We start from the raw sequence: 17,810 nt of genomic DNA on the forward strand, positions 1-17,810 counted from the left end.
TTCGTTTTTTTTTTTTTTTTGTTTTTTGTTAACATAGTTTTAGTTTTTGAAGATATTGAATTGTAATTTTAGTTGTTGAAGTGTGTATTTTGTTTTTGTTTTTGCTAGCAAAAAAAAAAAGATTAAAATTTTATTTTCTTATTTTTTTATAACAAGTTGTCAAGGAGAAGGAACATTACAAGGTTTATAATAGACATGCCACGTAAGATAGCCAAAGTACGGTTGAGCAATCGACATGATATATTTGCTCACATTCCGGGCGAAGGTCATAATTTGCAGGAACATTCTATGGTGTTAATAAGAGGATGTAGAGTGAAAGATTCGCCAAGTGTGAAATCCCATTGTATTCGAGGAGTCAAGGATTTGCTGGGAATTCCGGATCGAAGAAGAGGCATATCTAAATATGGTGCAGAAAAACCAAAATCGATATGAATGGAAGATGCCTCTTTCACTTGTTTTTCTCGGTCAGTCGAGGGAACAACCACAATGTTACGCCCCAAAATCGAACTATACGGAGCCCTTCCGAATGACCTCTCATGGAGTCTACTACACTAGCCAAGACTCTTCTCATTTTCAATTGATTTTGAGATGGAACCCATAAATATTAATACTAGATACAGAGATAACTTAGGTTTATTAGCTTTCAATTTTAATTATAATGAGATAACTAAAACAAATTACATATATATATATATATATATATATATATATATTAGTACAATGGAGAATATTTGAGATATATGTTGATTACGGTTGAGTTTACTCGCTTTTGGAAAACAAACTATATTTTTAGATTACATAAAATTGGTAATGAAAAAATTGTGTAGAATTGACCGAATCCATTCAAATGGACACGAATCAAATCCATTAAAATATTTTTTGACTTTTGACTTTAGATTCGACCAACATTTTGTGGATGAATTTTAAAAAAAAAAAAGTGCGACTATACGTGAAAAAGTTGAAGATACAATTCTTGTTTCGACAGTGGAGTACCATACTTTTTTCTAATTAGTTATATTTTTAATATATTTTCAAAAATTTTGTATTAAACATGACACCATGGTCGGTAAAAGATAATGTAGACTTATAAAACATAAAATTAAATAAAGCCATAAATACTCGTCGGCAGAAGATATTTAGATGAAAAAATAATTGTTGTCGTGCTGTGGAGATGACTACATCGTATGTTAGTCGGTTGCTCACCAAGGTTAATACAAATTCGAACTCAGGCGTTCACTCTTCATAGTCGAATGAAATCGAAAAACATGCTCATATAATTTTTTCAAATCTTCTCATCGTATCCCCCTCCAAGAAGAATACTCGGTTTAGTTTAAAAAACGAATAAGTAAAAAAATAATTTTACATGAATTAATTAGTTAAAGCGTTACAAAATAAAATGAATGAATTAATTATAATGTTAAATAGTTAATTTATTAACATTTAAATGGTTAATTAAGACTTTAAAATATAAACTATATTAAAAATATTACTTATTTTTATACATTTTCCTCTGTCGTTTCCAACAATACTAAACTAAATGCTAGGAATAAATTAACCTATATTTACCGTTTGTTCAAGTATAATATATGAGAGCGAGAATTCGAATTCTTGTTTGAATATAACATTGGTCGAAGATAAGTGCTCAAATACTGAGAACTAAACTTATAGAAACTTATAGTATAACCCTTACTTTACTATGTTTCAAAAAAAAAAAAACCCATAATAATAATGAAAATAATAAAATAGTTTAAACTGGAAAAAAAAATACACACATACACCATCTAAAAAATTATTATTGTAATTTAAAGAGTTCCAATACTCACCGAATTTTAGTTTGTATCCATGCAATTAATTAGTCTTTGGTCATTTGGACCATTTGCTTAGAGGTGGATTCGAACTACTGACATGATGATTTTCAATCCTCTCTTCTAATCGCCTGAGCTATCTCAACCACTTTCCCGTCTAAGTTTTTTTTTTTAATTTTATAATGTAAATCAATAAATCGATGATGAACATATGTTTATAAATTATAAAGACTAAATCGTTATTTGACAAAAATCGATACTTTAACTTTGATGATATTTTTCACTATAAAAACTAAATGATTACCGATCTTAAATTACATGGACCAAAATTGTTACTTAGTAAATTCTTACCAATTTTAAGTACAAAGACTAAATTTTAAATTAAAGTTATACAAATAGATTGTTATTTTAATAAGAATACAAAAATAAGATGTATTTTAATACATTTTGAAGGATCCCTTACGTCCGAAATATATTTTTTTTAGCAAACATCACTAAGATATGTTAAATAAAAAGTTCGAAATTTTGAAATGTTTATGAAAAATATTGAAATTTAACCCCAAAATATTTTTGAAACAAATGACAAATGTTTACGAAAAATATTGAAATTTAACCGCAAAGTATTTTGGAAACAAATAGTAAAGTTTACGATTTTCTTAACTATTTATTTTTTAATTTAGCCTAGAAAAAAAAAATCCTTGTGTATGGTCAATAGAATTTCTGGTATTCGCACCTTTCGATTTCAATTGTCGATTTTGCGGCGATAACGATTTCGCTTTCGCTCCATCGGATTGTGTTTCTGGTCCGAGCTGCAACAGGTGCGCGGCAGCCATGGCCAGAGCAGCTTGCTCTCACATTATTCCGGCTCTGCTCCTCCCCTCCAAATCCTCCTTCTTCGGAACTCCCTCTCTATTCTCCAGAGCCTCTCATTTCGACCGTGTTATGGTGGTTGGGCGACGCTTTTCTTCTGCGTCCAAGATTAGCATGAGCCTCAGAGCCGGCATTGTTGGCCTCCCAAACGTTGGAAAATCCACTCTCTTCAATGCCGTTGTAAGCTAATCTCTGCTCTCTCTGTATCTCATGTTTCAAAATTAGCAGTAATTGGGATTCTGAGCTATGGAGCCGATGGTTACTTTCGAAATACTCCATTGCTTCTAAATAATCCATTGGAGAATTATCGTTTCAGATGGTGGATAGTGAAATTGTGCACCAGGAGTTACGAACTATTGAATTTTACTGTTTTGATTTTCCACGGTCCTACTAACAGCGCTTGATTCTCGTATTTGATATGTTCACTCGGTGTAATGAACGTTATTGATTTCTTCTAACTGAATTTCTCCGATCAGAATATCTTTTAACACATTTTGATGCGAGATACATCGTAATTGATTTTATACTGGTGTTTATCATGCTTTTTTCTGAGAAACAACGCAGTACCGATTGTGGAAGCTTACTTGACTTCTGAACTACTCTTCAAATATTTAATTCCGTGAACTGGACTGATTTATCTTTCAATTCATTCTTCTATTAGGGAATTTGCATCAATCTCACCTGAGGTGTATTATCTATGATGGTTTTAACTTTGCAGGTTGAAAACGGTAAGGCCCAAGCTGCTAATTTTCCTTTTTGTACAATAGAACCAAACGTAGGAATAGTTGCTGTTCCAGATCCTCGTCTCCATAAACTTTCTGACCTCAGCAAGTCTCAACGAGCGGTCCCAGCATCAATAGAATTTGTAGATATTGCTGGGTTAGTAAAAGGCGCCAGTCAAGGAGAGGTAAGCTTACGAATTTCATTTTTCATTTATCTTGCATTCGTGGTATTTATTGGATTTTTTAAAAAACAATTTCCCCTTTATTTTGATTACTGCAGGGATTGGGAAATAAATTTTTATCCCATATTCGTGAGGTGGACTCAATACTTCAGGTTGTTTTATATTTTAATTATTTTTTAATTTCATCATCATACTCAGAATACATACTTACTTATTTAAGAATAATACCGGTTTAACAGACGTTTTGGTTTATTTCTCTACAATATTAACTGTCTGATGCAATATTAAGTGTTTTATAAAAATTGTTTATTTTATATTATTATATTATTTTTTGTTCTATAATACGTATGCACGTCTCGTAGGTACAAGCAATGTCGTGGAAGCTCTAAGAATAATCTGGGTTTTTCTTGCCTTTTTCAGTACTTAATCTCGCTCTGTTAAAGAGTTTATTGTTATTATTTTATTTCAGGTTGTCCGCTGTTTTGAGGATAATGACATTGTTCATGTCAATGGGAAAATTGATCCAAAAGCTGATATTGATGTGATTAACTTAGAGCTTGTTTTTTCAGATTTGGACCAGGTAATATCATTGAGCCTTTTCCATATTCATACGCAAGCTTTTGCTGCTTTTGGTATGCAGGCTATAATCATGTGAAATTTTGCCTTCGGGTCTTTACAAGTTTACTCATTATATGGGAACAGGGGTGGCGACTTGATGAGATCCCATGCTTTAGAGTTCTAAAGAGAAAAAAAAAAGTCTTAGAACATAGAAGCTGTTTGGACGTTTGACAGTTTGTCCTCTCTTTGATTCTCTTCAATCCTTGATGGTTCAAATTAAAGAAGTCTTAGAACTTAGGAGCTGTTTGAACGTTTTGCATTCTGTGCCCTCTTTCATTCTCTTCTATCCTTGATGGTTCAAATTATGGTAACATAGAGTTGATATTGCTAGAGCTTTTGATACCTGAATAAAAATACCATAAATCAGAAAGTTCTTACAAAAAAAAACAATAAAAACATCGAAAGTTGATACAGCTATTTTAAGTTCTTTCCAAAAATTGGTAATACTTTTCCCATTCTATTTATAGAATACTAGTGATTGATCGAAAAATTATTAATACCATTGTCTTTTTTAAGAAATGACTTTCATTGAAAAGAGAGAAGTAAGGAAAATGGAGGGAAGATAAGCTATTCTCCCAACTCATGTCAAAGGAGATTATTATAAAAATTGAAGAATAATGTATGAGTAATGGTGCCACCATGGTTTCTACTTTTGAGCTGAAAAAAGAAGTGAAAAATTCTTTGACCATAGTAGTTTAGCTCATTCCCTAGTTTGGGCGCATCAATAAGAAAATGTTTAATGTTTGCCTTTCTTATTTTTGATTTTTATATTGGATGCATACAAATGTATTATAAGATGCTACTCTCGGAGCAAGATTATTTCCTTGAGGAAATTGTCTTAGCAGTGTAGTTGGTTGTGTTGGCATAGGTTTTTTCTAACATTCTGCCGTCTATGACATTTGATTAATTCATTAGAATCCACTGAGTGCGATGTCTCCTTGCTCTTATTTTGATGTTCTGATCAAACTAAATTTTACGTTTTAAAAGAGATGCAGATTGAGAAAAGATTAGAGAAGCTCAAGAAAGGCAAAGCAAGGGATTCACAATCTAAAGTCAAGGTGTGTTGATCTCGCACAAGTCCTGCTTGCTGCTTTCCTATAAATTGTTCCCTCGATAATAATTTTGTGATAGATTTAACTATTACATTGCTTTAAAAGTATGATTAGATTTGTTTGTAAAAATCTGATCTAAATCTAAAAATGTTTTGGTCAAAGAAGAAGAATCATTAGCAATGGAAAAATAAGGTTATAATGCAAATGAAGGGCTTGTTTGGTATCTAACCCAGATTCCATTTCTTGTTTTTAGATTTACTTAATTTGATTAAGTGAATATCTATTTGCCAAAGTTGTTATTATTATTATTATTTTTATAACGGTGAGTCGGAGTTTTGCTCCCCTATACTCTAGGGCACCAGTGCCCTTTTCAAGACCTGAACCTCTTTGACGAAGTCATTATTTAAAGACATTTTTGGATTCTGTGGTCCAAACAGTAAAATTGCTGGAAACAACACTTTTATGTTTGAAACTTTGATAAATATACTATTAATACCTTGTTTCTGAAGGCATTCGTGTCTTCTTGAATTGTCTCCCAAATTTATATCATTATATGTATGTGCCTTATATCATCATGTTTCCTAATGATGCTACCATCCATTTCGTTCTCTTCGCATTATCTTTTTTACCCACGGGTGGTTCATATATTTTCTTGAACTTTTGTTTTCTTCTCTTCTCTCTTCAAGGAGGAAGCAGAGAAATCTGCATTGGAAAAAATTCAGAAGGTCCTTATGGATGGAAAGCCAGCGCGATCAGTAACTTTGACAGATTTTGAAAAGGATGCTATAAAGCATCTTTGCCTGCTCACAGTGAAACCAGTTATATATGTGGCCAATGTTGCAGAATCTGATCTTGCGGAACCTGCAAGTAATCCTCATGTTAAAGAAGTTATGACTCTTGCATCAGAGTTGCAATCCGGAATAGTAACAGTTTCTGCACAGGTTGGAAATTTTTAAAAATCTGTCTCTCAGTCATTTCCTGCAAAATGAGTTAGACTAAAGCCTTTGACAATGAGTGGTGAAAATTTGAACTAAGGAGCTTTATATTTTCAGGTTGAGTCAGAGCTCTCAGAACTTCCATCCGAAGAGAGGTTTGAGTATTTAAAATCTCTTGGTGTAAGTGAAAGTGGCCTTGGAAATCTTATCAGGGCAACCTATAACCTTTTGGGACTCCGTACATATTTTACTTCGGGCGAAAAGGTAGGGTTTTGGACAATAATTTTCATATTTTTATTACAATTTTTATATCCATTTAATAGATTGTTTGCGGGGCCTTTACAGGAAACAAAAGCCTGGACCATACTTTCAGGTTTGCTTCAATTTTGCTAATTGTGTAAATTAATTGATACTGGCCTGATTCTACTCAATGGATTTACTCCTTGCATGCATAGTTTATGTATGCCGAAGAAAGATTTCTATGTTGATATATGCTAAATTGGTCTCTATGTGGGATCTGTTACAAATCCTTCTATAGCAACTTGGTCCAAATACTGGTACAATAATTTCTATAACAATGGATGTTGGAGATTATATTTAAATCTGTTTTTTCAGGGAGTTTTAGGTTCACTAGTTTATTCTCATGGAGTTCATTTTAGATGAATTAGGATCTGGTTTTTCCAATGATACACCTAGAATGTTACACTTGATTCACGACATTGCTAAAAGTATATGACAATTACAATTTTAAGTGCAACGGCATATTTATTCTGTATCAAACTAACTGCCATGGCCTCCATTGTTTGCCACCCTCTTCCCAGGGGAGTTTGAAGCCCTCATTTGACCAGTAGGAAGCTTGCACGTCTCATTAGAAAAAAAATTAGAGGACACTGGTGGGTGGATGAGTGAAATTTTGATATGTTCAGAAAGAATTTTTGATATGTTTAGAAAGAATTTTGATTCTTTTTAGATGTGCTCAAATCCAATATTAGGTAAACCGGCCGAAACCCCTGCTTTTGCCAGTATGACCGACAGAGATAAATTGGTGGGTATATAGAAATACCATTAAAAGTAGTATACTTCTACTGCTAATCTCAAAAGTTTAAAAGCTAACCTTATTGAATTAAGGTGCATTTGATCATTTAACTTATGTTTATCACCTCCTCGCTGGTGTGCTTCATTACTATTTTGATTAACAAAGCTCAAATCATGCATGATTTCTGGAAGTATGAAAGAAACATTATAATTTGCATAATATGACTACCCTTGGTGTTTAATTGTTCGATTTGATTTGATTTGATCTAGGAATGACTGCACCACAAGCTGCTGGAGTCATTCACTCCGACTTTGAGAGAGGGTTCATCCGTGCAGAGACGGTGAGAGTAAATGTTTTATAGCATCTCCACCAATCTGTAATCTGTTTCTTCGGCCCCTTATAACCATGCTCAGTAAATCCTTCAAAATTTACAAGACTCAATGGCCTCCTTCAATTTAGTCCGCTGCCATCTTTAGATTTTCTACTAGTATTTTTGGCTAATAAATTGAGAGTTTGAAAGCCTTCAATTTTCTCAGTTAAACTTCTACATGTACAAATAAATCTTACTTGTGAAAGTAAAGATGTATATTGTATTCAGCTTTAACCTTTTAGCAGATAAACAAACCAACTAATAAAACTAAGTATATCATTCAAATTCCTTTATGCAAGTGGAGTGGAGAGAAATTGAAGGCTTCTCTCTTATTTACGAATAAGAAGTACTTATATTTAAATGTTTCATACTACAATTCAAGGAATTTATTGAAACAACTATTTTCGTGTCAGTTGTTATTTTCTGAAAATGGAATTACTGAATAAGAATTTTTAAGCTATCCTTTACTGAAAAGAATAACCAAACTATATTATATAAGTTTTAGAATGAGGCAACAAGCATTGTTACCTTATGACGGTACAGATAAGCAAATGAATTAACTAATTCAAAAGATCAATAGGCAATAGGCCTGTTCCACTAGCGGAAGAATTTACTTATATCCTTCTTAGTTACTCCAAGTGGCCTATATCTTAGGTGATGAGAATCCATGTTTCTGTACATCCCTTTTCTTCTTTAAATTGTATCTCCGGATTTTCATTTTCTGAAATTTTTATTTTATTTTACTTAGGTGGCCTATGATGACTTTGTTGCTGCGGGTTCATTTGCAGCCGCAAGGGAGAAAGGACTTGTAAGTTGGTAGTTTCATTACTATATCTTTGAATTCTAACAAATAGAGGTATGTATAAAAGCATGGGATATTTATGGCATTGAATCTTTCACACAAAATCAGTGGCTAAATTACTTAAATAGACTAATATTTATGAGCTTAAGTGAACGAGTCCATGTAACATTTTACCGTGGAGCCAATGGGTCATAGTTCAAGCTTAACATTTACCTCAGAGGATGTAGCCCACTGGAGATGGCTATGTGGTGGCTTTACTTTTTTTTTTTTTAACAATTCTATTATCATGGAGGAATAGGAGAAAGTAAAAGCTGCTGCGATATTTTTGAAATATTTTTTGGAGTATTTGAATGGAAAGGAACAACAGGATCATCAACAACACTTTTCTCCCATTTAATATTTTTTTGATAAAGTTATGCTCTTAGCTCTTGGCTGTGCGTAAACATTACTACTCTTCTTTTACAAATTATAGCCTAAATGTTCTGTTAACTAGCTGGAAGACCCTTTTGGAATCCAGCCTTTGGGGTACCTGTATATTTCATATTGTTCTTACCGAAAAATTGATAATCACAATAATTCCTTGAGAACACTTTTGGATCTTAAACTTGCAAAAGATAAAATAGCACTCCGACGATCAAGTTAATCTCTGTGTCAAGTAAGTAATATAAGAGTATGTTTGTTAATCTTTCTTTCGCATACCGTCTTCATTTGCCCATATAGTATTTATAGATGAAGAAGGCAAAAAGATGACCGTTGAGGAGTTTGGCTCCTCATTTTGAAATAAAACGGTTCCCTCTCCATGAAAATAGGGAACTTGCGTGTTGAGTGGGGGAGCGGTTTGATGGTTATGGCATAAATAGTGGTGTAAACCGTTTATCTTGTTGTCCAGCCCGGTCGTGTGTCCAGTTCGGTCCTGACCTGACCTTGTGCTCAGTTGACTCCCCCTTTAATTAAGATGGAATGACGTGTCTTCAAAATTCAAGGGTTAAACACATATCATCAATGAAATATCCATTTTTTACCTTAAAAAGAAACGGCCGAATGAAATATCTGTTTTTTACTTTAAATAAAACGGTGGAAATGTCATGTTATATACAGAATGACTGATAATTCTGCCTACCGTCCATTAATGGCCAAATTTTTATGATGGGTATGGTTATGGAGGAATATTACGTTCTTCTTGATGTTAATGAGAATCCACGCACAAAAGAGAAGAAATGGCCGTTATGAATAAAGCATGTAAAAAATTTATGAGTATGTCAGGCTTCAGACAACCTTTGAGGTAGGAATTTGTCTTAGGAGGAGAGAGTGCTATGTACTTTAATATCTCCTTTTGAGCTGGGTTCAGGATGTTCTCCTTGTGATTTTTGTTGAATGGGATAGTTTTCTTGAACTCTATTCAGTAAATTTTCTCTTTTGTGCCCTTTGTTGGACGAGGCCTCAAGGCTTCTGCGTTTTTGTTCCATCAATAGTGAAAGGAGTTCCTCCACTCACTGAAGCTTACATGTTATTGCAGTTGAGAGCTGAGGGAAAAGAATATATTGTCCAGGAAGGGGATATCATGCTCTTTCGTTTCAATGTTTAGCGGTTTCAGAGTTTGACCAAGGTGTCCGAGAGGCGGAAAATGAAGTGATTTTTCTTCATGCAAAGTCAGTTGAAGACTCGAAGTCAATTTCTTATGTGATGTTTTTGGGAATCCTCATTGTTTCAGTTCGTCTTTGTTGATCTATGGCAGCCAAGTATGAGTTTACAATTTTGAATGTAGAGTGCATAGTTCAGTACATGAGAAGATAGTAATAGGCTACAAAATGAAGAATTACACACACAAAATGGCAGGGTAATTGGTTGGCGGTGGGAAGGGGATCTGTAACCGGTGGTATTAAATCAATTATTTATGAGCATTTATTTTTTCTTTCTTCTATTATACAAATCCAGTAATCCCTTTTCCTTTCCCGGGAAATGTTCATGGAAATTTTCCTTGGTCTTCTTCACCTCGAGAGTAGAAGACTAAGAGTTTCCACGTGGATAAAGAGGACTGAGACAGAATTACTGGGCTGGACTACTATTGGAGTTTGAGCTATGAAGAACAATGGAAGCATTGTCATTACCTTGGCGTGGTAAGTTGTAAAGTCACTGGCATGTTCTTTCTGTTGTATTTTATTTTAATCAACATTACATGTTTCTTCTTTCTGCTTATTTATGCATTTAATTGTACTCAAAAAGGAAATTTCTATGCTGAAAAAAATGTCACCCTGCTCCAGCTACACTAGGCAAGTGCCCTGAAAGACGCACTTGGTTCACTTTCAGTTCATAATCTGAATTGGTCGTCACTTTCTGGTTTATTTCAGATGCAATTAAATGCTGATAACTGATACCCATGTATTTGAAATTTATAGTTCTTCCGGCCCCTGGGGTTTTACCCATTTGCCCTTTTATGAATCTCTGTCTCTCTCTGTTTCTTATCAAAAGAAAAAAATTGTAAGTAGTTGCTGAATAAGTGCTGTATGATTGACATCTAGGATTACTCAAATCCTTATTTTGGAGACATCCTAGTTTCCAACTTCATCCGTCCTTGTATTCCTTGGAACTATTGGACTGATGACATATTATACCTGTCTTCGAGTTTCTCCGGGTTCTAATAGGAATCCTATTAGGATAGATTATGAATATTATTAGGGTATATTAATTAGTTAAGGAAGTTGTTAGGAGAATTTGTTATAGATAGAGTGAGGGACAAATGATGAAGGTAGGTAATTGTTTAGTGTGATTTAGAGGGAAGGGTTCAAGTACCTACCGAGTAATTGTGGTTTTCTATTTTTTATATTTCAATATATTTTCAGTTTGAGTCCTATCAGACTATTGTTATTGATAATGCCAGCCACGAGTAAACTTAATTATCGAGCAGATTGTACAGTGGGAGCGGATTCGAGATTGAGTGAAGGGGTGAAACTTTAGCTGGATGGAAAGAAACAGGTACGTGCATATTCTCATAGAATTATCTGTTGGATAATGAATTATTTTGAAATTGTTTCTTTTTTTTTTTTCCTTTATTGATGATGTCAATATCCTGAAAAAATGATAACTATCCTAACTAGATAACTAGTCCTTGTCAATTGCTGATTTTTCCTTGACTTCAATGGCTTGCTGTCTTGGCAATATTTAGATAATGATCACAAGAGGTATATAATAATGCATTTGCTTCTAAGCAAGACATATCCTGCCTGTTTATTCTTGGTAGTTAAGTTTTTAAAACTGCCTTGGTATTTGTCAAAAAGTGTACCTTTAGAAAAGCAATACACATTGCTATTTGCTATAGCATTGGATTCCCTCAGGGATCCAGTTGGGTAGATATATCCATCCAGATTTACTGGATGGTTCAAATACTTGAAGAAAACATAATCCATAAAATTTAATGGACTAGATTGAAATTTAAAGGAGCTCAGTTCCTCTTATTTCAATGATGGTGAAAGGGCTACTAACATTATCCTTATCATAATTTTTACCTCTCCTCATGGTTTTCTTTTGCTGGGTTCTTGCACAAATAGGGTAGTTTTAAAATATTGGTTAAAATAGGGTGGTTTCCAAAAAACAATGACAAAATTAGTGTGCGCCTACTAGATCCTTGACGAGGGTTAAGAAACATGACTTACATTAGCCATGTGGACAAGAACGAACATGTTTGGTAACGTTTTTATTTCTTATTTTTTTTATGCAAAAAATAAAAATATGTTAAAATACTATTTATTGTTTTTCATTCTCTAAAATTTTAATTAGAAAAGTTAAAATTTTAGTATGAAATTAAAAATTTTAAATTAAATATTGGATTTTTGTAATGTTATATTTATTTTTTAATATTTATAAGGCATTTTTATAAGTCAATAATAATAAAATAGTATTTTTATTCATATTTGGAAAAAACTAAAAATGGAGAAAGAAACCAAAAAAACTTGATTTTGTTGTTTTCAAAATTTCGAGAAATAAAAAATAAGAACAATCACCAAATGTTTATGTTTCTAAAAAATCGAAACAGTCCTAACTTGCGTAGAATATGAGTATTAATAAATGTCTCTAGTAGACACAATTTATTGATAAATTATCTTATTTTGTCATTACTTGCGAAACTACCATATTCCTTTTTTTCTTTCTTTCAAGTTTCAGGTACACAATTTTTTTTCTTAAAAAAAATCCTGTATTTTTGCCATCTTGAATTTCACCATAATCATGATTTTATTTGAATTCGATTTCTGTTAGAAAAATGTTTGTCAATCGAGGAATGTTGCATGTGGAGAAAGAATTTCTTTAATTATTTTTCAAAATTCATTATTGCATTTATAGCATTATTTAGGCACGACTAGTCTAGTACTTTGATGGGATGTTGGTTAGGAACAGAAAGGTAATAAAATATCATATATATATATAAACACACATATAATATTACATCAAATGCATTGAAATAATACAGAGCCAGTCTCATTAAAATCTGCATTGTGCCCATGCTTGCTTGGGCAGAAGAGACATCATCATACACTGCTAGATTTGGTGTTCCCTTTCTTGTAATTAGAGATTCGTTTTAATTATTTATGGGGATAATAAGTTCCAAAAAAATCAAACCAGAAGGTGGAAAATTCTGAAGTAATATTATTATCAATATTTATGGATTCTCTCTCAAAATCAATAACCATGAGAGGAGTAGTTCATGTCTATCATAAATCTATGCAAGGTCCATTTTCTTTTCAATGTGGGATCCTTAACATGCCCCCTCAAGATCGTGGTTTTTTTGGTTTATCGATCTTGACTGGATCCCATTTTTTGACCGGATGTTCGTTTGAGCGTTTTGGACTCTGATACCATATCAATATTCATGAGATTCCATCTCAAAACTAATTGACTAGGAGAGGAGTAACACATGTCTATCATAAACCTATGTAAGTTTTCTTTTTTTTTCAATGTGTGATCCTTAACGATTATAATAACAATAATTATTATTATTATTATTTGGGCTATTTTTTATAACTCAAAGTCTGATCTAACTTAAAGTCAAATGGTTTGGATTTAGTTTGGTTATAACTTTGTTTTGGTTTTATTGTGGTTTGAGTATGTTGAATTTGCATGATGTTGGTTGCTTTATGGATTGAGTTGACCAATCCATCAGAATTAATTTTCAACGGTAGAAGACATTTATAAGTTCGGGGCTGGGTTGGTTCAGTTCAAATTAATTTATTGAACTTTGATATATGATCCAATCTCAAAATATCTTCCAACCATCCTAGGTTAGCCTAGTTGTCAATGAATACTAATGTTCATAATGGTAAAGGTGGGGCTCACCTACTTAGGATTTAATATTCTATAAGTTTTATTGACAATCAAATTTAATAGGTCAAATGGTTGTTCGGTAAGAATTGTTGAGGTGCATACAAACTGGTACAGACTCTTACAAATATCAAAGAAAACAAACAAAATGTCTCTCTTTTGGTGACAATGTTGCTTAGATAGATTTCTATTTATTTTGATCACTATACCAAATATATATATTTTTTTGTAAGTTGTCGGGTTTTTTATAGGGTATTTTTTTTTATTACAACATGCTTGGGTGGAAATTTAAACTCACAATCTTTTGGTCGGAGATAGATATTTTAATCAACTGAACTATGCTCAAATTGGTAGGCTCTTTTTTATTTTTTAATTACAACATGTTGCGATGGTGATTCAAATTCATGACCTTTTGGTCGGAGATAGAGTATCAATAAGTCGTAGGTTAGCACCTTTTATTTGAAAGTAGTTGTCTAAAAACAATTAACCATCATAGGGTGGCTCATTGGTCCAAAAGAGCGAGTTAATTAAGAGGGAATAAGTTCAAATCCCCGATGGTCACTTATCTTAGGAATTAATAATTCCTATGTGTTTCTCGGCATCAAATATTGTAGGGTCAGACGGTTGTATCGTGAGATTAGTCGAGGTGCAAGTAAGCTAGTCCAAACACTTGAGATATATAAAAAAAAATTGTCTAAAAGAGATTCATGCATGAGTACTTTAACCTATGCATGGTAGAGTTTATATATTTATTGTATTGGGGAGCAAATTAAATTTTCTCCTTCACTCGTTGTCCTTTAAAGATAAAAAAAGGAAAAAAGAAAGCCAAGGAATAGTGGTTGCTTTGTAAGTCAGGTTTGAGGTTTCTATACTCTAAAGCCAAACATCGAGCCTCTGGCTATTACACACAGATTTGGGATGCTATCATGGGTTGACCTAGTGGTCAATAAAAACCAAAGTAAATAGTAAAAGGCTTAGAGAGAAATGGTCAAACCATAGTGATCACCTACCTAAAATTTAATATCCCACAAGTTTCTTTGGCAACCAAATGTAGTAGAGGTCAGACAGTTGTCTCGTGAGATTAATCGAGGTGCGTCCAAACTGGCTCAAATGCTCATGGATATTAAAAAAATCACATCATAAGCTTCCAAAACCTACCTCTCTTATCATATACGAACTTCAAACCACAAATCCACCCCTCGAACACAAATTACATAGATTAAAACTTTCAGAACTTGTTCTTCTGCACAAGTTACTTGATTTAACAAACTTTCAAACAGTCGAAAGAAGTTCACAAGTTCAAAAACTATTGAACCAAAGTTGCAGAGGTTTGAATGGATTGATAAGAGAAAGGTGTGGAGTGAGGGGCAGTGCATGCACCAAATTGTGAAAATGCGAGCAAAATGGGTGTCTGTGGTTGGGGTAAGATGGGGCATGTGGTGTGGCCTTTTGCAATTCTATGTTTTATGTACACTGCATCATAATTCATAATTCCTTCTAAATATCTGCACGTGCATTCCCTTTGTCTTTCCACTCTACACGACAATCCTCTCAGTCAAATGGCCATTCTCTGTGGGGCATTCCCCCTCATGCATTGCCCATTTCAATCCAATCTTCCTTTCCCTTTACCCCCTTAGTCTTTTCACATGACACCGTTTTCACCCTTGAGATCTAGGGCTGACCCTCGTGCCGAAGGCTCGGGATGTTTCGAGATGTTTTTCGAGGTCTTGGGTTCAAGTCTCTAGGTGAAAAACTCATGTCCCGTTTGATGATCATATTAGTTCTGGTTTTTTTTTTCTTGAAAATTAAGTTTGTTAACACTACTCCCAAGTTTCACCAATGTATTTCTTTGTTTTGCTACCTATTTTTTTTTAAAAGGTAGTTTTCAAAAACTTGTTTTTGTTTTTGAAATTTTAATAAGAATTGTAGATATGTTTTTAAGAAAGGTGAAAACATACTTGGGAAATTGTGAGCAAACAAGCATTACTAACTAAAAACGAAATGGTTATCGAACGAAACTTTAGTAATTCAAAACTCTTTGTTTCCTAGAGCTGACCTTTGGAGTGAACCTGTCCATTACATTATACATAACATATTAATTAAACTCCAAAACGAGGGGGGAAAAAGCAATTGGATCCTTGCCCATTCTTCTCAATTGAGTGCCAAATTTTGAAATAAATTATGGATATATATATATATATATATATATATATTTTTTTTTGTTTGAGAAAGAACCAAAATCTATTTTGTAATGAACGATATTTACATGATGCATTCTGTTTGGAAGAATGGTGTCACCACCATTATTGAATCCACTTGCTAAGAAGATGTAGGCACAAAAAATTAAACAAGTTTATAAAAACGTAATGATTGCTATGTGTTTTTCTTTTTGGTATCACACAACAGCCAACGGTACAACTCCTTTTGCTCCCAAATCTACCCTAATGGAGAATCGACATCTCCCCCAACTCACCTTTTTCTCAAAAGAATAAAGAAATTTGGGGATGTTCGGTTTACGAGTCGGGTTTCAAAGACAAACATATGTTTGGCATGTGTTTTACTTATTCTAAGCTACGAGTTTATAAATATTATTTTGGTCACTATAATAAAATACGTTTATTTTAGATTATGTACTATTAAAAAAGTTATTATTTTGGTCTATTAACTTTCATTTTGATCTTATTTTTAGAACAATATTTTACTTACTAAATTCCTTGAAATGTAATCCTAAATTTGTACTAAATATTTTTAATTGGAAGTAAAATTTGTGTTCAAATTTTATAAATGATAATCAAAGTAATCACTTTTTCAAAATACAAAAATCAAAACAAATTTTTAAAGTATGAATACTTAAGTGATAAAAGTTGAACATACAATCACTAAAACTAACTCAAATAAATCAAAACGATAAAATAGTATTTAAATCTTAAATGAACTTAGATTTTTAAAACTCGCCCCTTTCTATTCTATATTGATTTTTAAATATAACAAACTTGTGACATAAATTATGTAAGTCTACACTTTTGAAATTTGTTTTACTAGATATTTTAAATGCATGGTACATTTATTCAAAATTTTAAAATAATTTTTAGGAATTTTGTTTCTTTCTATGTCATTCATTGAATGGCACTAGGTCGTTAGCTTAGCTATGATTAGTAAGCATCAAGCCCTACTTAAAAAAACAAAATCTCCATTATTATTATTATTATTACTATTTTTTTCTTTTTAGATTAAAAAAATCTCCATTATGATTCACGAATGCCATGAATCGTCTTGGTAATACAATTTAACACTTGTCTCGATGGTGAAAAAGTTAGGAGTGATTTTTCATTTTTCTTTTTTTAATCGAACAACGATAAAGATAAAGATAAAAACTAAGTATTTCTCAGAGCTTAAAAATTAAAAGTGTTTTCTTATATATATAATTTTTTTTGGTTAATTGATAACATTTGTTCAGATCAAAATAACACATTCAATATAAAACCTCTTTTTGATTGTATTAGAGTTGAATTTTATTAATTTATTATTAAGAATAGTATTTAGTTGGTTAGTGATAAGTAAGTATCTCATTCTCACTAGACAACTAACCACTAGAAAATATGAATGGAAAAAATATATTTTTCTTTTTAATTGTTAACTCACACTACTGTAAGCACCTAAATATTATTCTATTATTACGTATATAATTCTAAACCTTTTAACTAATCACAAACGAGAGTATAAATGATAATCACCTCATCTTATCATTTTGATAAAATTTTCAAATGAATAAAGCAGTGAGATATCCTTTCACAACACATATATAGATACATGCATTACGTGGAGGGAACTTTCAACTGAATTATTCGGTGCAATAATAATAAAATTACTGGTATGAGAAACCATGTGGTTGACGCAATACGATTGTCACTTTCGTAAATGTTAGATGTACGATAGAAAAATGAAAGACTATAGCTTTGTTTCTTTCTTTCATGTACACCACATTTATTTTTCTCTCTCTCTCTTGAAAAAAATGATGAAACAACTATAGCTTTTCTTTCTTTTTATGACTTAAAACAATGGTCTAGTTGGCAAAAGTGTACTGATATTGATGTATATATCACCAGAA

At 32.5% G+C, this 17,810-nt stretch overlaps 1 protein-coding gene across 1 annotated transcript; it reads left to right on the plus strand.

The window, feature by feature from the left end:
• The first annotated feature begins 2,501 nt into the window (after window positions 1-2,501).
• On the plus strand, window positions 2,502-10,313 carry LOC111012101 (GTP-binding protein-like protein). The gene is made up of 11 exons (XM_022286141.2): window positions 2,502-2,855; window positions 3,394-3,582; window positions 3,678-3,731; window positions 4,049-4,159; window positions 5,193-5,255; window positions 5,936-6,190; window positions 6,302-6,448; window positions 6,530-6,557; window positions 7,490-7,560; window positions 8,339-8,398; window positions 9,909-10,313. Exons 1-11 carry the CDS (start codon window positions 2,637-2,639, stop codon window positions 9,975-9,977), a joined length of 1,266 nt encoding a protein of 421 aa, XP_022141833.1. The 5' UTR covers window positions 2,502-2,636; the 3' UTR covers window positions 9,978-10,313.
• The last annotated feature ends 7,497 nt before the right edge of the window (window positions 10,314-17,810 follow it).

The sequence above is a fragment of the Momordica charantia genome (genome assembly GCF_013281855.1).
Source record: "Momordica charantia cultivar OHB3-1 chromosome 11 unlocalized genomic scaffold, Mcharantia_2.0 BLBB01000011.1, whole genome shotgun sequence".
Lineage (NCBI taxonomy): Eukaryota > Viridiplantae > Streptophyta > Magnoliopsida > Cucurbitales > Cucurbitaceae > Momordica > Momordica charantia.

Coding starts and splice junctions, on each gene's coding strand:
- LOC111012101 (XM_022286141.2), top strand. CDS start 2,637: ATGGCCAGAGCAGCTTGCTCTCACATTATTCCGGCTCTGCTCCTCCCC. Junction 2,856..3,393: donor CCACTCTCTTCAATGCCGTT/GTAAGCTAATCT, acceptor TTAACTTTGCAG/GTTGAAAACGGTAAGGCCCA. Junction 6,449..6,529: donor ATTTTACTTCGGGCGAAAAG/GTAGGGTTTTGG, acceptor GGGCCTTTACAG/GAAACAAAAGCCTGGACCAT.